This window comes from Caenorhabditis elegans, chromosome IV (assembly GCF_000002985.6).
Source record: "Caenorhabditis elegans chromosome IV".
Taxonomy (NCBI): domain Eukaryota; kingdom Metazoa; phylum Nematoda; class Chromadorea; order Rhabditida; family Rhabditidae; genus Caenorhabditis; species Caenorhabditis elegans.
Window position 1 is genome coordinate 274,136 of NC_003282.8, and position 26,127 is coordinate 300,262.

Genomic DNA, 26,127 nt, shown 5'->3' on the forward strand with positions numbered 1-26,127 from the left:
TACTCGAGCAAGCTCTGGAATCAAATGCCGAGTATTGTATACCTATGCAAGAAGTTTATCAAAGCTTAACTGATCAATAACCCATATTTAATCTATATTTTCATTTTTAATACGCCGAACTGTCTAAACTAAATTCTTATCAACAGTACTCTCTTTCTCTAAATCTCTATTACTAAAGAAAACTGCGCCTCTCCGCCGTTATCTGCTGAATGTCTCTGAGTCTCTCAGTTTGTTAAGTCTTATTTGAGATAGATTCGGTATTTGTCGTTCTTTAAAACAGTAAAAAGATTGCGAGACGATAGTTTTTGAGGTTCTTCTCTTCCGTTTTCTCTGCACTCTCGTCAGTTTTGTGGGTCACATGTGTGCTATTTTGCGATTATTAAGCATTTTTTATTTTAATAAAAACAATTTTTTGGACATTGGTTTTTTTCCGACCTTATTCATATTTTCCTTTTTAAGTTTTCAGGTTTTCTGTGACAAAAATGTGGACATGATTGTATATTCGCTATTACTACTAATTCTGTATGATTTTCTTCCAAAAGTCGTTACTTTTGATACTGTCTGCATTGGACTATGCCACTGTGTTGGCAATGTTGTCGACTGCTCTTCACTCGATTTATCGGAAATACCAACGACGATACCTAATAACACAAGAATTTTACTACTCTCTGATAATGAAATAGAATCGATTGATAAATCGCGACTAAAAGGATTTTATTTTTTGCAAACCTTGTAAGTTTTTTGAGGGATATCAGTGTTTTTGAATGAAATACTAAAGTAAAGTAAATTGCTAAAAAAACATTAATATGGGTGAAGAGCTAAAATAAAAATAATTTTTGAGTTTCCTATTTTTGAATTTGTTCTGAAATCTACAGTACCATTCAGTGAAAATAAAAAAGTTTTGGAAACTTTCAATTTTTTTAATAAATACAATAAATTGATATCCCAAAAATCGTTCTTTAAAAATAATAACTTTGCAGAGATATTTCGAACAACATTATTCGACACATCGATTTCGAATTTTTCTACAATTTGCCAAACCTTAAGATTTTGTAAGTTCCATTTTCAATACATTTTTTAACGAAAAAAAAAACTATAAATACAAACTCAAGTACAGTAAGACACCCTCAAATTCCTGTTCAACAGTTTGTGAATGAATAAATATACAGTAAGACAGCGTGTTTTTCAAAATTCCTAAGAGTTACTTCTTATCAGTGGAGTTGTAACCAACCACAAACTCGTGACTTTTATCGTTCCAATAAGTTTAGTCTTTGATTAAAAAAGGATTGCAAAAAAGTGTAATTAAGACAAACACGGGCTCGTTCTGAACGGGATCTTAAAATGTTAGTAGACTGCAAAAATAGTAGATGACCTCAGAATATCCTACAACGCAGAAACATTACAGAAACATTCGAAAAAATCGCTTAGCACGAATACCTCGTGGCTCACACGAGCTTGGTCACTTGGAAAAACTGGATTTGTAAGTTTGCAATAATCAGTTTGAAAAAAAGTAATCAGTTCTCAGACGGTCAAACCTAATATCTACAGTAACCTCAGAAGAGTTGAGTTACTTGGCTGCTGTTAGATCTGTTGATTTATCCAGAAACCTGATATCATACTTGCCCAAACCAACTACCTCCGCAAAAGTTAACATTGAAAAACTGTAATAATGGTCACAAGATGCAGTAAAATATTTTCAATTTACAGAGATCTCGCATCAAACTCAATCACAGACATTGGCACTGATCATTTTTCCAGTTTTAACACACTAGTTACTTTAAAACTGGCCAGAAATCATATCACAACATTAAATCAATTTTCTTTTTCAAGGCTAAGAAAGTTGGAGTCTTTGTAAGTACCTGGGAACGGTGATTACTACCTCATTTTTCTAGACAGTTTCACTTTCCAGAGATTTAACTCGAAATATGATACGAGAAGTAAGGTTTTTGGCGTTTAATCAATTACCATCACTTCAAAATGTAAGTTTGGCAAGAAACGACGTGTATCGTTTGGATGATGGGATGTTCTATGCTTGTGAAGGATTGAAACATCTAAATCTATCAACTAATAGAGTTCAAGCGGTTACGGAAGGTTGGATGTTTGGTTTAACGAGCTTGGAAGTTTTGTAAGTTTTAAGATGACGAATATGAATATTGACTTCTTTATTATTAATACAAATGTGTAATGACTTTATGAATATAAAAGTTGAAAAAATAATGCAAAAAAAGTTTATAAATCTTAAACTTCAGGGACCTGTCCTACAATCAAATTCAATCTTTCCACATCAGTTCGTGGAGCCATACTCCAAAATTGAAATGGCTTTCATTACATTCTAACCGGATTCAATCCCTACCTTCTGGATCATTCCGAGTTTTGAGACAACTAGAAGAGCTCATTCTCTCAGCAAACTCAATTGATAGTCTTCACAAATTTGCATTGGTGGGAATGAGCAGTTTACATAAGTAAGTTTGGGGATGTTATTAGATTATGAATAAACTATTATGAAATTTTCAGACTAGATCTATCTTCAAATACCCTGGCAGTTTGTGTTGAGGACGGAGCGGTTCTGTATAACACATCAATGCCTTTTCTTCGTTCATTAAGGTTTACGAATAACCAACTTCGAGTGATTCCAAAAAGAGCTTTTGAACGATTTCCCGCATTGGAAGAGTTAGATCTGACTGATAATCCGATAGCAACAATTCATCCGGAAGCATTTGAACCGTTGGAACTGAAAAGATTGTAAGTGGTCGGCTGAATACTCGTGTCATTTCTGAAAAGTGTTTTAGAGTAATGAACTCCTCTTCGATCCTTTGTGACTGTCAAATATCATGGCTCGCATCGTGGATTTACCGTTTGAAACTCGACAAGTCTTCCATTATTGCTAAATGTTCCTACCCACCTCCTCTTGCAGACTTGTATGTTGTAGCAATTGACACAGCAAACTTGACATGTCACAATGATTCTCCCCGAGCAAAAATTGTTAGACAGCCTGTAGAAGTAAGCACTTTGATTGGAGAAAAAGCTCGGTTTACATGCAATGTCTATGGAGCAAGTCCGTTGAGCATTGAATGGAGAGTTATGGAAAATGGTCAACCTAGAGTTTTGGTACAGGATTCTGCAACTTTCCTGAGCATAAATAGAACAGCTGTTGTGAATGGAACATTTGATGAAAGGGAACTTGCGGCCGCTGAGTTACTTTTGGACAATGTAGCTATGACCGATAATTCTGAATATCAATGTGTGGCAAGGAATCGATTCGGATCAGACTTTTCAACACATGTCAAGTTGCAAGTGAGTTTTTACACCTAAAATTTTGGCAATATTTCTCTCGAAAGTTTTGTTCGATTCAGCTCAAAGTTGATTCGATAAATATTTATGACTCGAAACCATTATATACTTGCTCACGTGGTATCAGAGTGTCTCATTTCGGTTTGATCTACGCAGATCTACAAAAATGCGGAAGTTGAGACGCAGAGTTCTCAACTGGCTTCGCATGGTTAAGAAGGTGCTGACGCACCATTATTTTGAGCAAAAAATTCCCGCATTTTTTGCTGATCAACTTTTGCTGATCAACTGTGAGCCTGGCACCACGTGCTTGTTAACATATTTTTATTATGCGTGTTTGTGAAAACAAGCAAAACAAAGGAAAGCATCACAAAAGTAATGACCTCGAACCTAAATTTGTGTTGTCTTTATTTCTCAGGTCTACCAAGCGCCAAAATTTACGTACACCCCAGAAGATATGCCACTTCTCGTTGGACAGACAGCAAAATTTTTATGTGCAGCCACAGGAACTCCAAGACCGGAAATCAAATGGGCATTCGAACAAATTCCGTTTCCAGCCGCAGAAGCCAGAAGGCTATATGTAACACCAAATGACGATCACATTTATATAATGAATGTGACAAAAGAAGATCAAGGAGCATACACTTGTCATGCAACTAATGTTGCCGGGCAAACACAAGCGAGCGCAAATTTGATTGTTTTTGGTAAGCCTTTCAGAGAACTTTCAAAATTAATCTATCGTTTTAACTTTCAGAATTAATCTACTGTTCTAATTCTCTAAGTTTTACTTGTTTGTTTTCTCAAACTCAAGTTTTCAGAAAACTTCTTCCACTACCCCGAAAGCCCTGATTTAAGCCCGATGCTGATTAAAAAAAGAGACGCATTAAAAATAGATTGCTCTTGTGATCTTATTTCCAGTCGACAGAGAATGGTGTGGAAACGGCAGCAACAAGTTATACTTTTCTTAAAGAAAGCAAAGTTCTCAGACAATGATCAAATTCTGACTCTAACCCAGACGACGTTCTCTGATTCTGGAGAATACTCGTGTGAATTATGGGTTGATGATACGATACTGATGAGAAAAATTACAATGGTGAAGGTGGTAAACGAAGATGGTAAGTGGGAACTCACTAATGGGGTTGTTCGAGTAGTATCGGAAAATTAAAAAGTGTAGAAATATTACTTCACAGATGTATTAAAATACATTTAAAAAAATTAAATACATTTAAAAAAAAATACATTTTGCAACATAACCTCATAACCCCCATAAAAGCAAACTCAAAAAGGCAAGACCAGCTTTGATCAAGGTTAGTCTCGGTTATGAAATTTTTTCTATTAAAGCAAAAAGTGTTGTTGTTTCCTCACAATTGTTGCTAAAAATATCATTTATTGATGAGGATATTACGAAGAGAAGTGAATACAAGCAGAGCACTGAGAAACCGTCCGGTGGTCAAGAATGACTCTCACTCACAATAACACTGTACACAGGGAGAGGGATAGACATTGAGCAAGTGGGAAGACACTATTCACCGGCAAACAGATCACAGAGATCAAACGATAGATAAAAATCTTTTTGTGGTACAGAACCCCACAACAGTTACATTACTAATCCTTTAACTGGCCAAAGCACATGCGCAACGACTTACTACTATTGAGCGCCCGCTTGGACCCATAAGTTTTTTTTATATGAGCATTCATAAAAACCTGGGAACATTGGTTTTTTGGTGCACAGACTCCGAATACACCAATCGTTTTTATCTTGGAAATATATAAAATTCCACCGTGAAGAGGTAGAATTATTTATGAGCTAAATTTGAGAGGTCCTATACAATATATTTTTTCTAAACTTCTACCAGTTTAAAGGAGGGCACATTTGTGCGAAATGGCTTTGCCACGCGCCATCCATTAATTTTTGGATCGCGTGGCGGGATCATTTTGAATAAATGCCTTTCCTTAAAGTCGTAGAATTGTAGAAAAAAAAATACTGTAGCAATCGTGGGCGCTGTAGTTTGTGTGATCAAAAACGGGAATGGACACATGGTCGACAATTTTAAGTATTTTCACAATTGATTATGCATAAAAAAGCTTTTAAAAAATTTTAGAATTTGTTTCTTCGGAAGCCACCTTAACTCAACGTGTACAACGCATCCGAGCAATGGCCTCAAAATTAGTAGATAATATCAAATCTACAGGGAATGGAATTTATCTCATGGCTTCTTGTAGTGCATTTGGACTGTAAGTTTCAAAGATTGTCTAAAATGTTTGTCCTCACTGAAAACCAGTTCATTTTTACAGAATGATTCTGGGAGTTATCACTTCAATTTGCATTTGCATTGCAAAATGTTCTTGCAATCAGAATCACGTCTTCAATGTACTACCAGTTCAAGTATAATCCTTTGTAATTATTGAATATTTTTAAAGCTTGCAAACTTATCTGTCATTTATTTATCTTCACCGGTAATTTTTTATATGTTTTGCGGGTATATTTTTCAATTCGAATGAAAGTAAATACTTATAATTGTTAAAGCTTGAACATAAAATTAAATCATAACAAAGATAACAACAACTCGAGTATTGCTAAATTTTTAGTTACAACATTTTTGTTACAGTTTTTAGTATGTTTTAGTTATTGAAATTCGCAGGAATAATTCACCATTTTCTTTTCTTTTCTCAATAGAGCGTATCTTCGATACTGTCCTTGACGCCAAAATCTTAAATCTAACAGCTTGTCCTTTTTGAATAGGTCATTGAAAAAAAAGGGACAGGTGCCATTTCTCTGTGTTCAATTCTTCTCAAATTCTCTCAATTCAATGAGACGAATTCTATTTGCTTTTCTTTTGATTTTTGAGGTTTTTTGTCCTGCTAACTTTCTGTTTACTTTTTCACACCTTATATTGTTCATTTTTTGAGTGCGAAGCTTCCGCGATGGGTCTCGACACGATTTCACAGCTTTTCTCAAATTGTTATGTCTGCGGCATTTAATTTCTAGTAATTGCCAAGTTTCCAGTAGAAAAATTCAAAAATCGAAAACTCAGTCAAAACTTCCAAAAAGCAGGCATAGATACGTAGCACATGACCAATTAAAATGCAAAATGAAAACAAAATACTAAAATCTCTGGTCTTAATTATGAAAATTAAAAAAAATATCAATTTACTATATATAAAGCGCGTGTCGTTCTGTCCCTATGTAGTTTGATCTTTGATCTTTGGTCTTTGAACTTTGTAGTTTGCAGTCTCATTCACACAAGAGGGGTCACATAGGCCCCCCCCCAAAAATTGGCGGGAATTCAAATTTCTGAGAAAATATTTTGGCGGGAATTCAAAATTTAATTTTTTGAACATATTTTGGCGGGAATTCAAAATTTAATTTTTCGAAAACATTTTGGCGGGAATTTAAAATTTTAATTTTTTGAAAATATTTTGGCGGGAATTCAAATTTTAATTTTTTGAAAATATTTTGGCGGGAATTCAAATTTTAATTTTTTGAAAATATTTTGGCGGGAATTCAAATTTTAATTTTTTGAAAATATTTTGGCGGGAATTTAAAGTTTTAATTTTTTGAAAATATTTTGCCGGGAATTCAAATTTTTATTTTTTGAAAATATTTTGGCGGGAATTTAAAATTTTAATTTTTTGAAAATATTTTGCCGGGAATTCAAATTTTTATTTTTTGAAAATATTTTGGCGGGAATTCAAATTTTAATTTTTTGAAAATATTTTGGCGGGAATTCAAATTTTAATTTTTTGAAAATATTTTGGCGGGAATTCAAAATTTAAATTTTCGAAAACATTTTGGCTGGAATTTAAAATTTCTGAGAAAAAGAACCTTCGTGTCGAGACCCTTCGTGGTGAGAGCTTTCGTGGAGAGACCCTTCTTGGTGAGACCCATCGTGGTGAGACCCTTCGTGGTGAGACCCATCGTGGTGAGACCCTTCGTGGTGAGACCCATCGTGGTGAGACCCTTCGTGGTGAGACCCATCGTGGTGAGACCCTTCGTGGTGAGACCCTTCGTGGTGAGACCCTTCGTGGTGAGACCCATCGGGGTGAGACCCATCGTGGTGAGACCCATCGAGGTGAGACCCATCGTGGTGAGACCTTTCGTGGTGAGACCCTTCGTGGTGAGACCCATCGTTGTGAGACCCTTCGTGGTGAGACCCATCGTGGTGAGACCTTTCGTGGTGAGACCCATCGTGGTGAGACCTTTCGTGGAGAGACCCATCGTGGTGAGACCCTTCGTGGTGAGACCCATCGTGGTGAGACCCATCGTGGTGAGACCTTTCGTGGTGAGACCTTTCGTGGTGAGACCCATCGTGGTGAGACGCATCGTGGTGAGACCCTTAGTGGTGAAACCCATCGGGAGTTAAAATTTTATTTTTTTGGAAACATTTTGGGGGGGGGGGGGAATTAAAATTTTAATATTTTGAAAATATTTTGGCGGGAATCCTAATGTTCAAAAAGTGAACATTTTCACCTTTTTTCATGAGATATTTTTGTAGGATTAATTGAATTGATGATATGTGTCAAACATGTCAAATTTTGCCAGTCGTTAGCACGCGCCTTGGCGCGTGCTAGCGGCTGGGATATATATAAGAGGGTGCAACGCTTACTTCCTGAAAAAAAAACTAAATTTATTATCAATTCATAAGATAGTGCGTAGATTAGTAACAAATGTAATTTCCCTCTTGCCACGTATCATTACAATGAATTGTTTATTATTTCATCTATGTGTGTGCTCTTCTCATTTCATTCAACAATCTATGCTCCTCCCCACAAGTCGTTTGTCTAGCTGTCTGCGTCTCTTATTTCGTAACATATTCTCTCTTTTGCTATTCTGTTCCTTTTGACCCGTTCGCACACTCTATTCGGCTCAGCTAGTAATATGTAAACTATTTGTAGTTACTTATAGCATTTAGTATTTTGTTTTGACAGCTATTTTGAACTTTTATTAGCAACAATAATTGTTTTCCATATTCCTAATTTAAAATTTATTTAGGATTCAATATTTGAATTTTTCTACTAGTAAAGTTTGCCACGTGGCGTTTGGGACAGGGACACAAAATTAATGCCGATGTTGTAAAACATTCAAACTATAATAGTACTTTAGACATTGATTTTACTGGTTATAAGAATTGTGTTTTGAAAATTTTACAATATAAGATTGAGGTTATACTGTGAGTTAAGATTTTGTAAAAAATTTCAAAACTTTTTGTGTTCTTGTTTTTTGTTATAGTACTTTTTTTGCTTCTTTGGCACCAGTCCGGGATATGTGTGATATAGCAAATTAAACGTGAGCTATACGATTTTTAGCATTTTTTTCTCTTAAACTCCTAAACTAATTTTCTTAAATTGCGAAGCGAGAATGGAAATTTTTCAAATGACCCGCTTAAATGGAACCGGCGTGTAAGCTAACCTAGGTGTCGTGAAAATATCCGTTTGCTTCACTTTTTCCTCCGTATATTTTCTTTTTCTCCCGAAAATCTTCTCAAATTGCCGCCTAGTTTGTGTTGAGTTTTTCGATGCTCTTGCGGCGGTGTGAGCCCATGCCAACTTACCCACCACAAAGCTTTTGTTTTCTTTAGTGTCTTTCTCACTCCCTCTATTCATGTCTAGTTTCCCTGTGTTCTATGGTTTTTGCGTGTGCTAGGATATGTGTGATATAGAAAATACAACGAGTTCTATAAGATTTCTTACATTTTTTTTTGTAAAATCTTAAGCATAATGCTCTCAAATTGCAAAGCGAGAATTTAAAAAATTGGTCGACAGTTTTTTTTCAACGGTCCAAAATCTTTCGGGCATATTTTTAAAAGATAAATTGAGACCGTGACCTCATATAAATTCAACATTTTGAAAATAATCATTTTTCAAATTCCATAAAAAATCCATCATATCCCCGAATTAGCTCTCTGCGTATTATTCTGGCGTACGAGTCAACAAAATGTGATCTCTGAAACACCAAAACTCTCTTCTTATTCACATGCTTTTTCCGTCTATACCCTTCTATTTCCTATTTTAAATTTTTGCAATATCTTTCCGAAAGAATTCAATTTCCAACAAGAATGTCCCCTCTTTTCCCGGCCGTCAACTTTATATCCCGTTTTTCTAGATTTTTCCTCAATTTTCAATTTCCTGTGAGATTTAATCGCCAAGATTATTTTTCAAATAATAGCTCAAAACGATTTTTCTAATTTTTACATTAATAAAATTATTGTTTACAAAATTTCAGATGACAGTGTCATACAACTCTGACGTTTCATCCACGTCACTGATCGCTTTTCTCCGATTACAGTTGAGATGGCGTGGATCCGTATGGAAGTCAGTAATGAGAGAACTATTTATATTCTCATTTTGCTTTGCAATAATCACATCTATCTATAGAACTAATTACTTTTTATCTGATGAACAGAGAGTGTAAGTTAACTTACGCCGAGCATGATAATTATCTTGTTTTGTCAGATTTTGGGACAATTTCGCGGCACTTTTTGATCAAACTCTAAACTACATTCCCTTAACATTCATGCTTGGATTCTTTGTTACAATTATTGTAGGAAGGTGGAATGACATATTTTTGAATATCGGATGGGTTGACAAGTGAGTTGTCACTTGCTTCATAATTAAATCGATTTATTTTCAGTACAGCCCTACTAATTGCCACATATATTCGTGGAGGTGACGAGAAGAGCCGTATTATGAGACGGACTGCTCTTCGATATTTGGTGCTCACACAAGTTTTGATATTTCGAGATATCAGTTTGGTAGTTAAGAAACGATTTCCCACACTGGAGACAGTTGTGGCTTCCGGTATGTCAATCGAAAGAAACTGGGTCAGCCAAAACGTTGCGCGGTAATCACCAAAACTACCAATTTCGAAAATTCACAAAACCGTAATTTCCAATTGCCGTTTGCCGAAAATTTTGAAAACCGGCAATCGCCGGAATTGTCGGAAATATAAATTTGATATTTTTTGTAGATTTACGGAGCCTAAACATGCATTTTAATGAACAATTTTCTCTTTTCAAGCTCAAAATGAGTTAATCCTTGAAAGATTGGCCGTTCTCTTTTAGAAAATGACTAACCGAATACTAAAAAACGAGGAGAAACTTTTTCAATTTACGAAATATAATTACCGTATTTCCTCTATTAGTCTTGCATGCAAGACTAATTTTCGATTGACCCGTAGGGGTGCAAGACTAATAGAGACTGCAAGACTATTAGAGGCTGCAAGACTAATTTTCGAAGATCCGATAGCTTTGTAAAATTGGCCATTTATCGTCAGCAATTTGACTTGAAACAGTCTAAATCATGCAAAATACATACTTTTCTATTGTTTTATCAATTATTTAAACACTTTAAAATTTAAATTAGCTAAAAAATGGCAAAGTTGTTGAAGTTTTCACAAAATACTGTTGGTCTGGCAAGAATAAGGGTGCAAGACTATTACCGTATTTCCTCTATTAGTCTTGCATGCAATACTAATAGAGACTGCAAGACAAATTTTCGATTAGTCTGTAGGGGTGCAAGACTAATAGGGGTGCAAGACTAATAGAGGAAATACGGTAGGTTTGAAAATTGCCGAAAATGTCCGGCAATCGGCAATTTCGACATTTGCCAAAAGTGCCGATTGCCGAAAATTTCCAAAACTGGCAATTGCCGAAATTACCGATTGCCGGATATTTCTGATTGCGGCACACCCCTGGATACAAACTCATTCACTAAACCAGTATACCACTCACCAGTATACCACAATTTTCAACAGATTTTTTACTGCAATTTTCTTCCCTGAAAATAATTTCTCATGTTTTTTCAATAATTTTAAAATAGTTACCTGAAAAATGGTATCAGTATTTTTCCAATCGGAATACCACATGAGACATTCTAAACATTTATAAATTTAAATATAAATATGTTCCAGGTTTCATGCTGGAAAGTGAAAGAGAAAAGTATGCGGCACTAAGTCTTGGAAAATACCCAAAGTACTTCCTCCCAATCCAATGGTGCTTTTCATTGCTCTACGATGCTCGAGCGCAGGGAAAAATCGGTGCGGACGTTATGTTGAATGAGTTGATCAAAAGTGTCGGAGATTTCCGGAAAGGACTTGGACAATTGCTCAATTTTGATTGGGTTCCAATTCCTTTGGTTTATCCACAGGTTTGTTATGTTTCCAAAACCACAAACTGAAGACTACATCATCCCTAAAACTCTATGTTTCCAGGTAGTATTCCTTGCTGTCCGTATTTACTTTTTCCTATGCCTAATCGCTCGTCAATCGGTTCTTATTGATGGTGAAAAACCAAAAGACAACTCACCAGTATATCCATTTGTCCCATTTTTGATGACATCTCTTCAATTCGTTTTCTATGTTGGATGGATGAAAGTGGCTGAAAGTTTAATGAATCCATTGGGAGAGGATGATGATGATTTTGAGTGCAATTACTTGTTGGACAGAAATTTGGCGGTAAGTATTGAAAATATGAAATTTCAATAAATAATGTTGTATATTCAGGTCGGTCTCGCTATTGTCGACTCAAGCGAAGCAGCTCCACACTACGAGAAGGACGTTTTCTGGGGATTAGGTAAAACTTGCTCTTAGTTTTTGAAATTTAGATCAGTATTTTTTAGCAATTGCGGACCCGCTATATTCGTCTGATACTGCCAATATTCACATCAATCCTCAAATTGGATCAGCTGCCACTTATGAGTAAGTTAGCTGAGAGACTGAAAATCGCAAACTACACACTACAAACTATAAATTAAGAGTTAGGTACTAGAAACACTAGACATCAAAAGTTACAAATTTCACAATACAGTCAAGAAACTGAAAAGCAATAAACTACAAGTTATGAACTAAAAACTACAAACTCTAAACTTCAGTTTTTCCAGAACCCAAGAAAACGAGATCATCATGCGACCCCACGTTGATACAAACGACATGGAAGATGGCGGTGATGACGTGGAAGGATGCAATCCACGTCAACTCTCACGTTTCGTGTCCGTGGTGTCTGTTAATAGAAATTGTGAGAGCCGGACGAGTCTATCGAGTCGGCGGAATCCGACGATCATCGAACGGTTGAGAAGTCAGTTTGGAGGATCGAAAGTCAACAGGCCGGGCAAATTATTCGGCAGCTCGCAGTTTTCCATCAATACTGCGATGGGAGATGTGAGTTTTAAACGTGAACAAAGCCCTTACCGGTTTTTCAAGTCGTAAAACTTTGTCTGAATATCAAGACTATGTTCATTAAAGAGCAGTCTTTGTGGAGTTTAACTCTCAAAGTTATAGTTCGTTTGTTTCAGAACGACATTGGAAGCTGTGCAAGTATCCTGGGTGAGCTTGCCGAAGAGTCCAACAAAGCATCACAAGGTCTCTTAACACCTGAAGAATACGCAGGCTCTCCACGTCGAAATACCCCTATCGATATGCTGACCTCGGTACCAGAGGAGGACGAGGAAGCTCAAAAGACTAGAACATCCGTGGATTTGAGGAAATGGAAGGAGATGGTGGAAAATGAGAAGAAACGAGAAGAGGCTATTGAGGAAAAGAGGAGGAAGTTGTCGAGAAAGGAGGAAGAAAGGGAAGAAGATGATGGTGATGACGTGGAAAAGAAGGAGTGATAATTAGATATTTTGAATTTTGTCTTTGTTTAACTGTACGTGTGATCTACCTCTACTCATATTGAGCTTTTTTTGAGATATTTCGAATTTCCGTTGATTGTTTTTTGTACTTTTGATCTTCAGTTTCATGTTGATAATATAACTTTAATTTGTATCATTACGATAATAAAGTTGTTTTCTGATAAAAGTTATGTTGAACAAATAAAACTAATTTGTATCTTGGAAGCACGAATACTTAATTGTTTTTGGGATAATTCAGCCTTCTGAAAGCATCTAGTATGTGTTAAAACTTTATTTTTAAAACCAAAAATAGCTTAGAGATCAACTGGAGTACACGGAAGGTAACAGCGATTCCATTGTCGCTCATTGTCGTAATGACATCTAAAATCTATTTTTTATCATATGAATTGATAATAAGACAAACCTCATTTGCAATTTAGTGTCCTCTGTATCAGCTGGACACCGAAAGTTTACTGGACACTCGCACTTGTGGGATTCTGCCAGGGCGTTCAGAGCGGAGTCTAATGTTATCTGTATAATTAATTTGTTGTTAAATATTTCCCATCAGGAGAAGTGGACATTTTAATTCCAAGAAATTGCAAGAAATTTCTTGACTTTAAAATCAAGAAAATCGTACCACAAAATAATGTGTAAAACCCCTGAAATTCAATATTTTTTGAATGTCTAAAATGGATTCAAAGCACCGCCAAAATATGTATAAGCCACATTAGAATCAGTTTTAGCGACACATTTTCACATTCTGAGAATTCAGAATTTCTTGAAATGAGCCCCTGTTTCTCACATAAAAAAATTTACCGTTTTACAAAAGTGAGCTTCATCAAAAGTATTACATTCGGATGACATTGACATTGGTTCAGGAAATTGACGAATTGCAAAATTGGATGGGTCCGACTGAAAAATGCTTGGCAATTGATAGAAGTTTTATTCGGAGATGTTATACTATTCTCACTACCAAATAAAAAGGTCATGACATACCGTCAATAAAGCATGTGATATTGATATCACTAGTGCCAGGATAACTGATATTGAATGATGCATTTTTTGTAAAATCTGCAACACGAAAAGTGAAAAAAATATATTTTGAAATATGAAAAAAACGTATATATAAAAAATCTCGAACAAAAATGCCGAATGTCCGAAGAACAATGTGATTTGATTCAGATTCCTAATAGTGTTCAAAGAACCCCATTAAACCGGTCACAAGAGGGACGATAAAGCAGAAGAAAAGATGGCTTAAGGGTGTGTAAGTGACGAGAACACACTGAAGATAATGATGAAGATGATGGTTGATTGTGTAATAGAAGAATAACAAAGGAACATGAGATGGCAATGGACTGAGAAACAAAAGAGAAATGGAAACTGTTTCGGTACAAGCCATCTTACAAGTACTCTTAGTCTTAGTAAATCTTAAAACTAATTGGAGAGATAGAAACGGGATAGCGTTAATTGAAAATGTTTCTTTAGTTAGCCAGCTGATTGATGTTTGTTTGGATGAAACATTAAAAACACAAAGTTTTCAATTATTAAAAGCAGGGCTATGAAGCCGATTTTAAAAACTTAGAAAATAACATTTCCAAGTATTTTTCCACGTATTATCAAGTTTCCAAGTATTTAGATCAACGTGGAAATTTACTTTTTTTTAAATTGAAAACGCTGATTAAATTACGAACACTTTTATTTATAAAACGAAGTAAATGCTTTTAAAGAACTGATTGGCAAGTAGGTAGAGGTAAAATAATTATTGAAAATAAATTAATCTAATTTCGATGCTCTCCGATCTCTCAACAACTTCAAATACTCTGGTTGCCTTTTCTTCTTGGGTTTCACAAAATCTGTATAAAGTATTCCAAGACTGCACGCAATATATTCTGTAACTCTATCCGACACTCCTTCCACTTGTGGAACTATTGGTGCATTGTTCTGTAGAATCATCATTGGTGGTCTACAACAATAATACACACCGTCCATAGCTTTCTGGCATTTTCCCTGGGGACACGTTGTATTATCATCCCATCCTAGACATGTCTTCGGGGACCCATCATCTGATACAAGGGCTTCTACACAGAGAGGTGTTTGGATTGGACAGCAAGCAGTTGAACCATCCATCAATGCAGTGCAACTGTGCTCTGCTGGACAGGAAAATGGATTCGAAGCCAGACACGTGGCAGGTTGGCCTGAATTTGGATCCAAGAATGGACTAGCACCATCAGGACAGCTGAATATTGAAACAGTGTGACAACAGAAAAACATCACATCAATTGCATTTGTCAAATTGGAAAATGATTCCGAATTCTCCAGAGCCGGAAGACAATCCGTCGAAATTGGACAGCTCTGATCACCAGGGAAACATCGAATCGGTCGCTTCTTGTCCGGATCAACATACGGGATAACACACTTTTTACGCGGTTTACAGCAAAGATGACGGGCGGCGCCAAATGATCCATCACCTTGAACACACATATGATCATGAGGACAGTTGCCATCAACACCCATCGAGCATATTCGAGGGCGACCTCCGTTTTCTCTTAAAGCATCCATTCCAGCAGGACAGTTCAGTGGCTTGGTGCAACAGATATGTTCCTGAAACAAAATCCGTTACTGTTTCTCTTTATTCAAGAACAATTCACGTTACGTACCAAATTCTTAGCTTGTTGACACATGTACTGCTCTGGACAACTATCCCTGCTAGACGAACATCTGACAGCTTCATTTTCCTCATCAACAAGAAGTATAGATTCAGCAGATGGACATACTGGGTGTGTTTTGCAACAAATCGATGCATACGGACTACTTTTTAGACATTCAAAGCCCATTGGGCATCCTTCGTTCTTCAGAAAGTCGCATAGATGAGGTTGACCCGTTCGAGGATTGGAATGAACTTCCAGGTTGTTGGGACAGGTACCTAAAAGTCAAGCCTTGAGACCATTAGGACAGAACACTAAAAAAACACTAACCAACACAATAATCAGCACATTGTTCCTGGTTTGCGAATGAGTTGAAGTGTTCTTCACAATTAGAATGTTCCGCCCGTTTACATTCACCTTTTCTATAGTCAAACCACCATGTGTTGACTGGTTCTGGTTTTCGGCAGTTGTTTTTAATTTCAAATGGGGTACCGCATACAAATTCTGACAATATTAATGTTAAGTTCAAATTTTTGTGACAGCTGAACTTACCTTTACTTGGACAGCATGCCCCTTTCTTCCCAACCTTCGACGTACACGTGTAATTCCTTGGACAATGTTTATCCTCCATACACGTGGCAATATTATTGATTGAGTAACGATCGGCGTGTGGCTCTCCACGTGGACATATTACTGTAAACAAAAAGATACCGATTGAACCATTTAGCTAAGTTCTAACTAACTCTCTGAACTACAAAACATCATACACTCTCCTTTTCCTTTGAAATTGTTCTCATTGCCTCCACATCCAGTAAAAGCAAACGGGCGGCACGTTTTTGACGAAGAATCAAAATAGTATCTGGTAGCCGGAGGTACCCCACAGGGCGTTCCAGGATGAACTGATGCCTGACAGATTCTGTCTGAAATTGTATTTTACGTGGATGGATAATTGTACATCACCTGCCTGCTTTCTGACAACAAACACTGCTCATTCCATTACCAACACACTCATGACTCCCTGGACATGGAACTCGTTCACCGTCACATCTCTTGATATTTCCAGCAAAATCCATGAGTGGCATTCCTTTTCCGCATTGGGCTGAAATTTTCAATTTCGCGTGCTACACATCATTGTTTTGAATTTTCTTGTGTTGTCTTATGTTTTTGAAAAATGAAGTAAAAAAGTATTACACACGTTTTGCTAGAACACTTTTTTTGCAGAGTGTATACAATTGAACTACTGGAAAACATCTAAAAGAACAATTACTTGATTATTTATAAAATATCCACTTGAGCTTTAAAAAAAAGTGGTTTCAACTATGTGGAATATGAGAAACACCACGTTGATTGAAAAACAATGAGACCTGTTGATTGTCTAATGAAAATTGAAAAAGTTTTGAAAATACCAACATGGCTTTTTAATCAAAATACACTTACTCAAACTCTTGCACCCATTTATACACTCTTGTCGGCTCGAGAATCGATTCTGATTTCCTCCGCATCCTTCAAACATGAATTCTATGCATTCCCGAATTTCAGAATCAAAATAGTATGCGGAATGCGGTGTGGTGACACCACACGCGAATCCAACATTTTTTGGTAATCGACATACAAATCCTGGAAGACATATACAATGTAATTTGAATTTTATTTTCTTGATTCTAACCTCCCAACTCATTACCATCCAAATGTATCACAGTAACTCCGAGTAGTAAGAGTATTTGGAAAATAGTAGACGTTTTCGTGATCATTCTATCATCGAATCGATAAAAGTGACATACTAAAGCTTTTGTGGTCTCTCCTTATCCGGCTCCTTTTTTGTTTACCAAAGCGGCTTGTCAAGAAGGGTCAAGAGTTTGTTATCGACAGTCGGAGGGAGAGAAGATGCAAGCTAATGAGTAGATCAAACAACTTTTAATATGTTGAGATGACGACATTTTTGGTTTAAATCCACGTGGATTGATGTTCTGATATTGAAATTATTGAGATAAATTATTAAAAATTAGTACTTTTGGTTGCTCTCACTGAAGAAAAGCGGATATCAAACACCTCCATTTTGAATCAGGGTTAGCAAACCGAACTTTATGCTCTTACAGTGGCATTTGTTTATTTGCTAGTTGGTTTGCTGTTTCACAATTTTAGTTGGATTAACAAACAAAGTCTAACATGAAACCCCTTTATTTGATTTAATATTTTTACCAAATCACAGCTTTGCTACTTTTCCCATTCAAATGTTATTTGTTTTCCAACTACCACTTCCCATTCCACGAAAGTATAAGGGTGATGTAATATCACATGGTATGTACAGGTACATAATGATAATTACTACCAACTGATAAAGCAAAAAATATATGATAATGATAATAACAAGGTGACGTGGTATGTTGTAGTGTTGGTTGGAGGGCGGGTAAATATTTGAATGTCAAGACAGGTACGTGGGAAATTCTGGTATGATGATAATAAATTCATGAAGAATTAATCTAAAAAGTAGTACCACGTGGTTCACAGAAAAAACTATCATGGCATTTTCTGAGAGCTACCTGCAAAGTCCCACAGTTTATTCATGAATTTTAATGTAGACCTTTCCATTTGACATCTGGAGGGCGCACTTGTAGGACACACGAAAAGTTTTAGAAGTTGCTTATATGAAGGTCCTTTTTCGAATAACGTAGCTTCTGTATGGTATGGGTGTCAAAATTTATGCCCAAATGATGTCCATGTTGAGCGATCACTATGAAAACCAGCAACTTAAAAATTTCAATATGATTTTTATATGATAAATCGGCCAAAAGGTATAAACATACAATTGTACATATTGTCGGTTATTCTATTCGATCAGATGCTATACTTTGTGGGGCGATGTGCGCCTTTAAAAGGCTAAAAAAGAATGAGTAAGTGAAATGGAAGAAGAGAATCGAGTGAAATCAAGAGAATGAAAGCAGGTTATATCATAAAAGATCAAGGAACACATTTAGAGAGTAATCTCCGTAATGATATCCGACACAAAACGGGATGCTCGTTCACCGGCTTGTTGCGCGATATCCATAACTTCTTCATGTGACACTTCGACTGATGCATCTGCATCCAAGTTTGCAATATTGGTAATAAGAGAGAAACCAAGGACCTTAATTCCACACTGACGAGCTACGGTAACCTCGTGGCAAGTTGACATTCCGAGTGCGTCGGCTCCGACTGTTTTGAAGAGTGATACCTGGAAAATTGAGTTCGAGTTTGAGCACACTCCATTATTATGGCACCCCAGGGCTTTCTTCAAAAGTTCTCTTCAAATCTCTTTCATACGAATTGTCTACGGCTATGATTGAGTTTTACTTTTTCAGCTGAAGAAAGTTGAACTGGAATTTCGACAGTGTCACTAAGACCAAAAAATCAAACTTCCGAAGGAAACGCTTCACTACTCTATCTTATCAAACCAGTGTATAGTATGAAATAGCCTTGAATAGGCATTTATGAATACGCTAAAGCAAAAGTCACGTGGTTTCTCTCAACGGTTTTTCAAATTCTCAGGATCAATTAAAATGGCTTATGAACGTCTACTCTTTGACCAAATGATGCCTAGTTATTTTGAACTATACATATGTTTTTTCAGTGTACCATCAAAGTTTCTGAAAAAAAGATTTTTACCTCAGCTGGTGACTCGTATTGTGGTCCACCGGACATCACATAGACACCCTCGTACAACGTCATATCACTACGACGGCCAACATCAATGGCGAGTTGTCTGGAAGAGTTTAGTTAATGGAACAATTTTTCTCAAAAGTTACCCTCACCTAAGCTGCTTATCATAGGCATCATGAACCGATACAAATCGGGCTCCAAATCTGGGATCGTTGCATCCGACAAGTGGAGAGAATCCGGCAAGGGCCGGAAGGAAAATATGATCCTTGATGAGCATCAAGTCTCCGTGTCTCAACACGGCATTGATACCTCCCGCTGCGTTGGAGACAATCATGATCTTGATACCAAGCTGGTGCATTACACGGACTGGGAGGGTGCACTAAAATGGGCAAAGTTACCGAAACATTTTCGTGCAAGCTTTTTTTTCAGGCTATTTTTAGCATTATAAGAAGCCAAATTCAAGCTCAATACCTGTTTATGCCCCTTAAATTTTTAAATTCCTAACTTCTTCTACTCACCAAAGCCAAATCCATATTATGCTCGTATGGGTGAAATCTTCCTTGCAAACACACAACCTTCTTTCCTCCTAGCTTTCCAAAAATCATGTTTCCTTTGTGCCCAACGACATGGGTTGTTGGAAATCCTGGAATCTTTGAGTACGGAAGGATAGTGGCGTCTTGAACAGTGTCTCCGATTGGTCCAAGACCGGATCCGCAGATGATTCCGAGGTCGGCTCGGGCAACATCTTCTCCTACTTGCTCTCTGATTGAGGCGGCCACCGAGAGCACATCGTCGTAGTTTCTGGGGCTGAAATAAGGACTGTTTGATCTTTCTTCTGCTATCATGTCATATCGAAAATCAGAACTTCAAGTTCCAATCATTTCTGATTAAAAAACGGTTTAAAATCGAAAGCTGTTAAGTTTGAAGCTTTTCGCCTCATGTGTCTTATCAGTGATAACATGCGATGCGCTAAACGTGCACAGAACATCTTTTGAGAAAAAAAATTTTGAGTGGTACTCACAAGATTTATAGGTGTTAAACTAGAGACTACTATTCAATCTACATTGAAAAATGTAACGACAACCGAATGCGGTTTTCCAAATTTCACCTCACGAGTTTTCAACTTTGTGGATACCTATTGGATTTAGTGTGGAAACTTAAGAAAAATACACTTTTAAAACAAACTGTTGCTACGCGGCTTTAATAAGTAAATGAATAAATTCAACGTGGGTCTTTCACGTCTTCCTTATATTCCTAGAGTATAGGTTCCACTCAAACTCACTCAATTTTCTGATTGTGCTCCGCAGCGTTGGTTGGTGAATTGTTGTTCTCCATGGCTGGTGATAGTGAAGTAGAAGTGGTGAGTCTGCAATTTTGAATAAGATCATAAAAGTTCTAGTCCGAAGAAAACATTTCGGACGCCAACAAAACAATATATGAGAAGGCTACAAAAACAGTTTTATTATGTACTGTTGGAGGGGGCTGGTGAATACTGAGACTGGTGGAGGGTTCTAGAGAAAACACAGAGATAGGAAATCATGATCGTTTTTCTCGTTGCCCATTTATTTTTCATTGAAAAATCTCACGAGGTCTTAGGAATATCAAGTACCCGGAAGGGAGACGCTTGTGGGTTTGGGCAGGGGTGGCCTTTCAAAAGTTAATGGTTTTGGGGTGGGTGTTGTCCAAGAAAAGTTGGAGATTTGAAACATTAGTTTGAGGAGTTGAATGAAAAACTGTCACATGGCTACTTTCAAATCACATTAGGCATAGATAACGCCACGTGGAAGCCAATGAAATCAAAAAGCAATCATACTACATTCAAATCCAAACCCATAACTTAAATCGTTAAATAAGATCGCCCAGTTGAAGCTGGATTTTAAGGGATCTTTGCCACATGGCAGGTAAATTGGACTAAAACTGTTACGGGATACGTTTTTTCTTGTTGCTTCAAAATTCGAATTGTGCCTAATAATATACAACACTTTGAACATGCATTTTTATTTCTCGCTTCTTTCTCACTTATCCCATTAATCTCAATCATTTAAAGTTTTTATGAGTTCTTCTGATAAAAGTGTTTTGCTCTTGATATTGCAAAAAAATAATTTCAACTTGACATCATCGAAAAAAAGAATAAAATTGTTCACTCTTTTGCTCAAAAAAAAATTGAGCAATAATTACACTTGCAGTCCCTGGCAGAATTGCGTTTCTATTAATATTGCTGACAACATGAAAAAAAGATAGCTCAGATTTGATTTTAGCGCTTTTTGAGAATTTAATTATTCCTCAAAATACTTCCAACTATAAAAGAATAATAGCTAGCTTGTCGACTATGCATCGAAATCAAGAAGACAGTCATCATAATGACAAATGTAAATCGTGAAACTTCCCACGTTTCAACCTAGAGCGAACCTGGAGCGCGCGCGTGGGGTAAAGAGGTTGGGAGAAATGAATGTGACTCTGTCCACATCAACCTTCCAATCACTGATAACAATGTGCTCTCTCTTTCTAACCTAATGATAATAATAAATGGGCGGTTCACTGGCGAAGAGCACACAGCGAGAATAACTATTTTTTTTAGCTGATTCAGTGATCATTTCCGAGAATTCAAAGGTTTTATGACCCAGAAACGGCTAGTTCTCGAGAAATTCGCATAACTGATAAAATGAAAAAACGTGCCGTTAAATTTGAATGCTCCGAAAGGAACAAAAAGAAGTGTTGGGTATCAAAGTGTCGCGTGATAAAAATTTAAAGAAGGAACATGCAGAGACAGGTGACACAATCTAACAACAGACTGATATCAACAGTACGTGGGCCCTAGACTAACCTCGTGACTATTACGTACGGAATTGTAGATCAAAGTGACACTATTTTGGGTGCGAGTAGAGTCGCTTAAAAAAAGGTATTTAGAATTCCAACGTTCATGTAACAAATTAGTGTTAGAATATTGGAGTTATGATGGTGTTGAAAATTATAGTTTCTGCCACCATGTAGATTTTTTTCTTTAAAATAATATCAAGTTAGTATGATAATGTAAAAATTTAAAACAAAATTGAAAAGTCAGAACGACTGAAATTTACTCATCTTTAATGTACAATTTATAGTAATCAGTTTAGTAATCATGTTTTGAAAACAATGATTGAAACATGAAAAAAAAACATGAGGAATTTATAAAAAATTACGCACTGGTTGTTAGGTATTTGATTCATTGTATGAAGTAAACAAGGTAAACAATTCCGCCTCCAAAAATAGGCACATACCTGTGTTTCTGCCTATTGCCCAGGCTCTGATTTTTATGTGAACACTTAGTAAAGATTTTATGAAATTTCAATAAATTTCATATATGTTCCGAAAAATTCAGCCATATTAGAATGCATTTTTTTTAGTATGCGAGGGAAGAAGTGACATACATTGTCAAACACTCAATAGATGTTATTCAATTTTTGCAACGTATCGTTTTACTGTTGAAAAGCAGTTTTTCAAAGTTCCACTACAAAAGTAGACAAAATAATTCTTTTCTGAAAATCTCAATCGATATCTAAATTTTTATTAAAAATTACATCAGAATTTGATTCTCTCCGAATCAAAACTGATAACACAATTGCGGGAAAATTTAGGTGGGGAAAAACTGAAAAGTATTCCTGCCGCTACAGTTGTAAAATCAAAAGTAACACAATTTTTATCAATTTTTCTAATCATTTATCAAAATGTCGTCATCATTTTTTGTGACCACGTGACACTGGAAAATTGAAAATTTTCCCCTATTCGACTTGTTTATGACAGTTTTGGGAAAAGGGAATTATGTTAAGACGATTAGGGGTAAATAATCAGGAAAAAAGAAACTCGGGCAGAAACATCCGTTTTTAAAACTGAAAATAAGCTGGAAATTTTTGAGTGTCATTTGAAATTCAAATTTGAAATTATAATAATTTTTCGATTGTGAAAAGAAAATGAAAAAACATAGTTGGAAAATTGATGATTGTGTAAAGATACCTTACTCTAAACAGCCCAAGTTTCAATATTGAAATCTTCAGTGCATTTTTTCACTACTTTCGCAGCATGTAAAAATTCACTAAAAACTGTTTTTGTAAAGTTTTTAAGGTAAACGTTCTGGAAAATTAAATTTGCAATGTTTTTTTATCTGAACATTTTTTGATCGGGTTGATCGAATCGGTTTTTTACAAAATTTTAACATTTCCAAAAGTCTTCTACTCCTTGAAACACCGTAAAACATAACATCTTATAAAAAAAGGATGTTACTTCCCAAATTTGAAATTCGGATAGTTTTTTAGGACGGCGGTAAATGACTCCTCAAATGTAGATATTGCCTTATGCCTACAGGTGTTTCATTTTAAAGTATAAATGATTTTTTTCCTATGTAAATTTCCAGAAAACAATAAAACTCCAAACATAAAATCGGCATTGAAATAATTAATCAAATGTCCAACATAGCAGAACGATAATACAAACAGATTCAATCAAATTTCCCATTTTTATTATACTCAAAAAATAAAATACTCGGTTAATACTATACTGAAATTTAGGATCTTTTTCAATTTGGCGCGTGGCGCAAGATGCTTTTTAAATACTAAAAAACTGCTGTTTGAAAATTAAATACAGAAATTTAAAAAAAAACATATATTTTTTTAAACAGTACTAAAAATTGGTTTTAATAGAGCAATTTTGTACACCCATGAGTTATTAAAAATATAGATCTACATTAAAAAAGAAAATGACTCGACTTAAATGCACTTGAAATGAAATAATTTTTCGATACGGATGGCTGATTTTTTATCGGCAAAAAAAAAACAAAATTGACATGATAATTGACTGAAAAGTGTGTTTTATTGGAGATAATTGGTGTCAACCATAATGTTGAACTTTTGAGACTACAAACTACACACGTTTCAGGAAACCAGAATACAGGTAAAAATATCAGAAAAAATCACAAACTTTTGAGTGCAGTTTCCCATTGTTTGAAGAAAAATCGAGCAAAGAAGCGAGTAATCGGAAGAAATGATTTTTAATAAACCCAATAAAATTTGCAAAAAAAATTTTCACGTTCAAATGATTTTGAATTAAAAAATTTTTTGCAAATTAGATTCTATTTTATGAAATTCACTGATGTGATTTTTTAAATATCGGAGATTTTTTAGTTTTTTTAAGTTGTGAAATATTTTTGTGAATATTCCAAATAATTACAGCTTAAAAGTAAAGACTTGACCCATTTTTGTCTTAGATCTCCAAGTTTTCACTAAGTTTTTTATTGTTACTGGTTCTGAAAAGCAAAAAACACTAATTTGAGTTTAAATAGCACTGTAAAATTTTTTTTTCAATAAAATAAAGAAGACCAAGATCCGAGCAGCCTATATTGAGCTACACTAATACTATATCAAATTTTTTGTAATTTTTCAACTTTGCTTACCTTTTCTAATCTATCTCGTTTACGTACTGCCTTTTGATTTACTTTTATAAAAATCTTGTGAACCGTTTTCTTCATATTATCCCCTAACTATCAACCACCTGCAGTACTTTTTAGTGTTATGTTTTTTGCATGTTTTTTGTACAGAAACGAGAGGACGACGAACAAAAGTTGTATGTGGTTATCATTTGGTTTTTTATTTCATTCCATACCATTCAATCAATCATTCAGTCTCATCTCTCTCCCATATTCCCAATATTGACAACACTAGTCATCCCAGTAGTCAGTGACGATGATATGGTCAACTACTTCTACTTGAATGAGACAACGGAAACACGCGGAAAATAGTGCTGAAACTGGAGAGATTTGGAACCGAAGAGAACCTGTTGGAGAAGAATGAATGTCTGGAGGCCGAGATTTTTGAAGAATTCATTGAAAATTGCGGACATTTTGAAAATGTTAGCCAGCTGATACAGTTGGAAAAGCATAAGGCACACAAATTTGGAAAATTTTAGGAATAGTGAATTGATGACGTCCACGGGGCAAAGCTAAACTATCATTGGTTTTCACAAAAATTGTCAACAAAAAGGATAACTATTACCAGGTTCCAAATAGCATTCAAGCTAAAAATTAACTCTTATCTAATCGTTCTCATGGTATAAACTTCTAAATTTGGAGCGCGGGGCTAGAGGAGACTCGGTTCGTCAGGTCATACGTGACGACTATGCTAAATCATATCACAGGCTCTGACAGATGAAATTTTTCAACAAAAAAAATGGAATTTGTATCACATTTTATGATCAAAAATTAACATTCCCACTTCACATCACTTTTGTAATTCACTAACTAAGTTGCGACTAAAGTGATATATTCTGAATAAATTTCTAACTACACTATCCCTCTACAGGACCTCAATTTAAGCCACGTGACAGCTTGTCGACGATCTCAAAATTCTTATTACAGGTATAGTATGATTCTACCGGAATGAAATTGTTTGCCAGATAGCTCCCGAGTGTGTTAATCTTTAGTGAACGTATCCAAGGTGACCTGAAAATGCACTCACTACCTTCTGTTCATATTGGATGAGACAATTGAAAAACAAAAAAAGTATTATTTTCGGAAAAACCCCTACATAAATCGCGCGGTGCGTGATCTCTCAACTATACCTTTTATCATATTTTGATAGACATTGCCACGTTCATTGACATTCGGCGTTACTTCCTGGATCTTTGTTTTTAAACTAGCATAATATTTAGGTATTTGTGGATACAAGACCTAGCAAAAAAATCACGCATTACCACGGTTATCAAAAGTCAAAATAAGCAACACCTCCCATTGTACTAATGAAATAACTTATTTTCGGTTTTTGGTTCATTTTTAACATGCTTTGTGTTGTTTAAATAAGTTTTACTACAGTTTAAAACAGTAAAGGCGTGGTGGGCGCAGTTTGGACAAATTGGTTGTAAATTACAAAATGAGACATACAGTTGAAAGAAACACATGTTCAGAAGTACCTTCGCCAAATTCAAGTAT

At 35.8% G+C, this 26,127-nt stretch overlaps 5 protein-coding genes across 7 annotated transcripts; 2 read left to right on the top strand and 3 right to left on the bottom strand.

Moving 5' to 3' along the window:
- Positions 1-453: 453 nt before the first annotated feature.
- Positions 454-5,804, top strand: sma-10 (Leucine-rich repeats and immunoglobulin-like domains protein sma-10). 2 transcript variants are annotated; one of them, NM_001380001.2, is made up of 13 exons: positions 454-732; positions 981-1,052; positions 1,406-1,480; positions 1,526-1,663; positions 1,708-1,851; positions 1,910-2,125; positions 2,250-2,462; positions 2,515-2,742; positions 2,790-3,294; positions 3,707-3,992; positions 4,043-4,403; positions 5,391-5,523; positions 5,584-5,803. In NM_001380001.2, the coding sequence occupies exons 1-11, from the start codon at positions 491-493 to the stop codon at positions 4,135-4,137; spliced, it is 2,214 nt and encodes a 737-aa protein (NP_001367941.1). In that variant the 5' UTR covers positions 454-490; the 3' UTR covers positions 4,138-4,403; positions 5,391-5,523; positions 5,584-5,803. The 2 variants fall into 2 exon arrangements, with proteins under 2 accessions (NP_001367941.1, NP_499896.1); NM_067495.10 differs by having other exon boundaries at positions 467-732; positions 4,107-4,403; positions 5,584-5,804.
- A 3,707-nt stretch (positions 5,805-9,511) lies between these two features.
- On the top strand, positions 9,512-13,080 carry best-19 (Bestrophin homolog; the record flags this gene model as incomplete). The annotated part of the gene is made up of 9 exons (NM_001268290.3): positions 9,512-9,696; positions 9,742-9,876; positions 9,920-10,086; positions 11,198-11,433; positions 11,498-11,740; positions 11,789-11,858; positions 11,905-11,983; positions 12,166-12,442; positions 12,577-13,080. The coding sequence occupies 9 exons, from the start codon at positions 9,512-9,514 to the stop codon at positions 12,892-12,894; spliced, it is 1,710 nt and encodes a 569-aa protein (NP_001255219.1). The 3' UTR covers positions 12,895-13,080.
- Positions 13,081-13,169: 89 nt separating this feature from the next.
- Positions 13,170-13,992, bottom strand: T21D12.14 (uncharacterized protein). Its single transcript, NM_001307295.2, has 4 exons — positions 13,891-13,992; positions 13,711-13,806; positions 13,319-13,425; positions 13,170-13,275 (listed from the first exon to the last, which is right to left on the bottom strand). The coding sequence occupies exons 1-4, from the start codon at positions 13,951-13,953 to the stop codon at positions 13,209-13,211; spliced, it is 333 nt and encodes a 110-aa protein (NP_001294224.1). The 5' UTR covers positions 13,954-13,992; the 3' UTR covers positions 13,170-13,208.
- Positions 13,993-14,572: 580 nt separating this feature from the next.
- Positions 14,573-17,321, bottom strand: T21D12.7 (BPTI/Kunitz inhibitor domain-containing protein). Its single transcript, NM_001356899.2, has 8 exons — positions 17,206-17,321; positions 16,977-17,156; positions 16,500-16,638; positions 16,283-16,455; positions 16,092-16,232; positions 15,870-16,043; positions 15,552-15,817; positions 14,573-15,495 (listed from the first exon to the last, which is right to left on the bottom strand). Exons 1-8 carry the CDS (start codon positions 17,288-17,290, stop codon positions 14,668-14,670), a joined length of 1,986 nt encoding a protein of 661 aa, NP_001343686.1. The 5' UTR covers positions 17,291-17,321; the 3' UTR covers positions 14,573-14,667.
- A 976-nt stretch (positions 17,322-18,297) lies between these two features.
- pnp-1 (Purine nucleoside phosphorylase) lies at positions 18,298-24,145 on the bottom strand (the record flags this gene model as incomplete). Of its 2 annotated transcripts, NM_001380002.1 has the most annotated exons (6): positions 18,511-18,750; positions 19,182-19,278; positions 19,328-19,554; positions 19,694-19,982; positions 20,458-20,541; positions 24,126-24,145. In NM_001380002.1, 6 exons carry the CDS (start codon positions 24,143-24,145, stop codon positions 18,511-18,513), a joined length of 957 nt encoding a protein of 318 aa, NP_001368342.1. The 2 variants fall into 2 exon arrangements, with proteins under 2 accessions (NP_001379888.1, NP_001368342.1); NM_001392243.1 differs by lacking the exon at positions 24,126-24,145 and having other exon boundaries at positions 18,298-18,750.
- Positions 24,146-26,127: the final 1,982 nt, after the last annotated feature.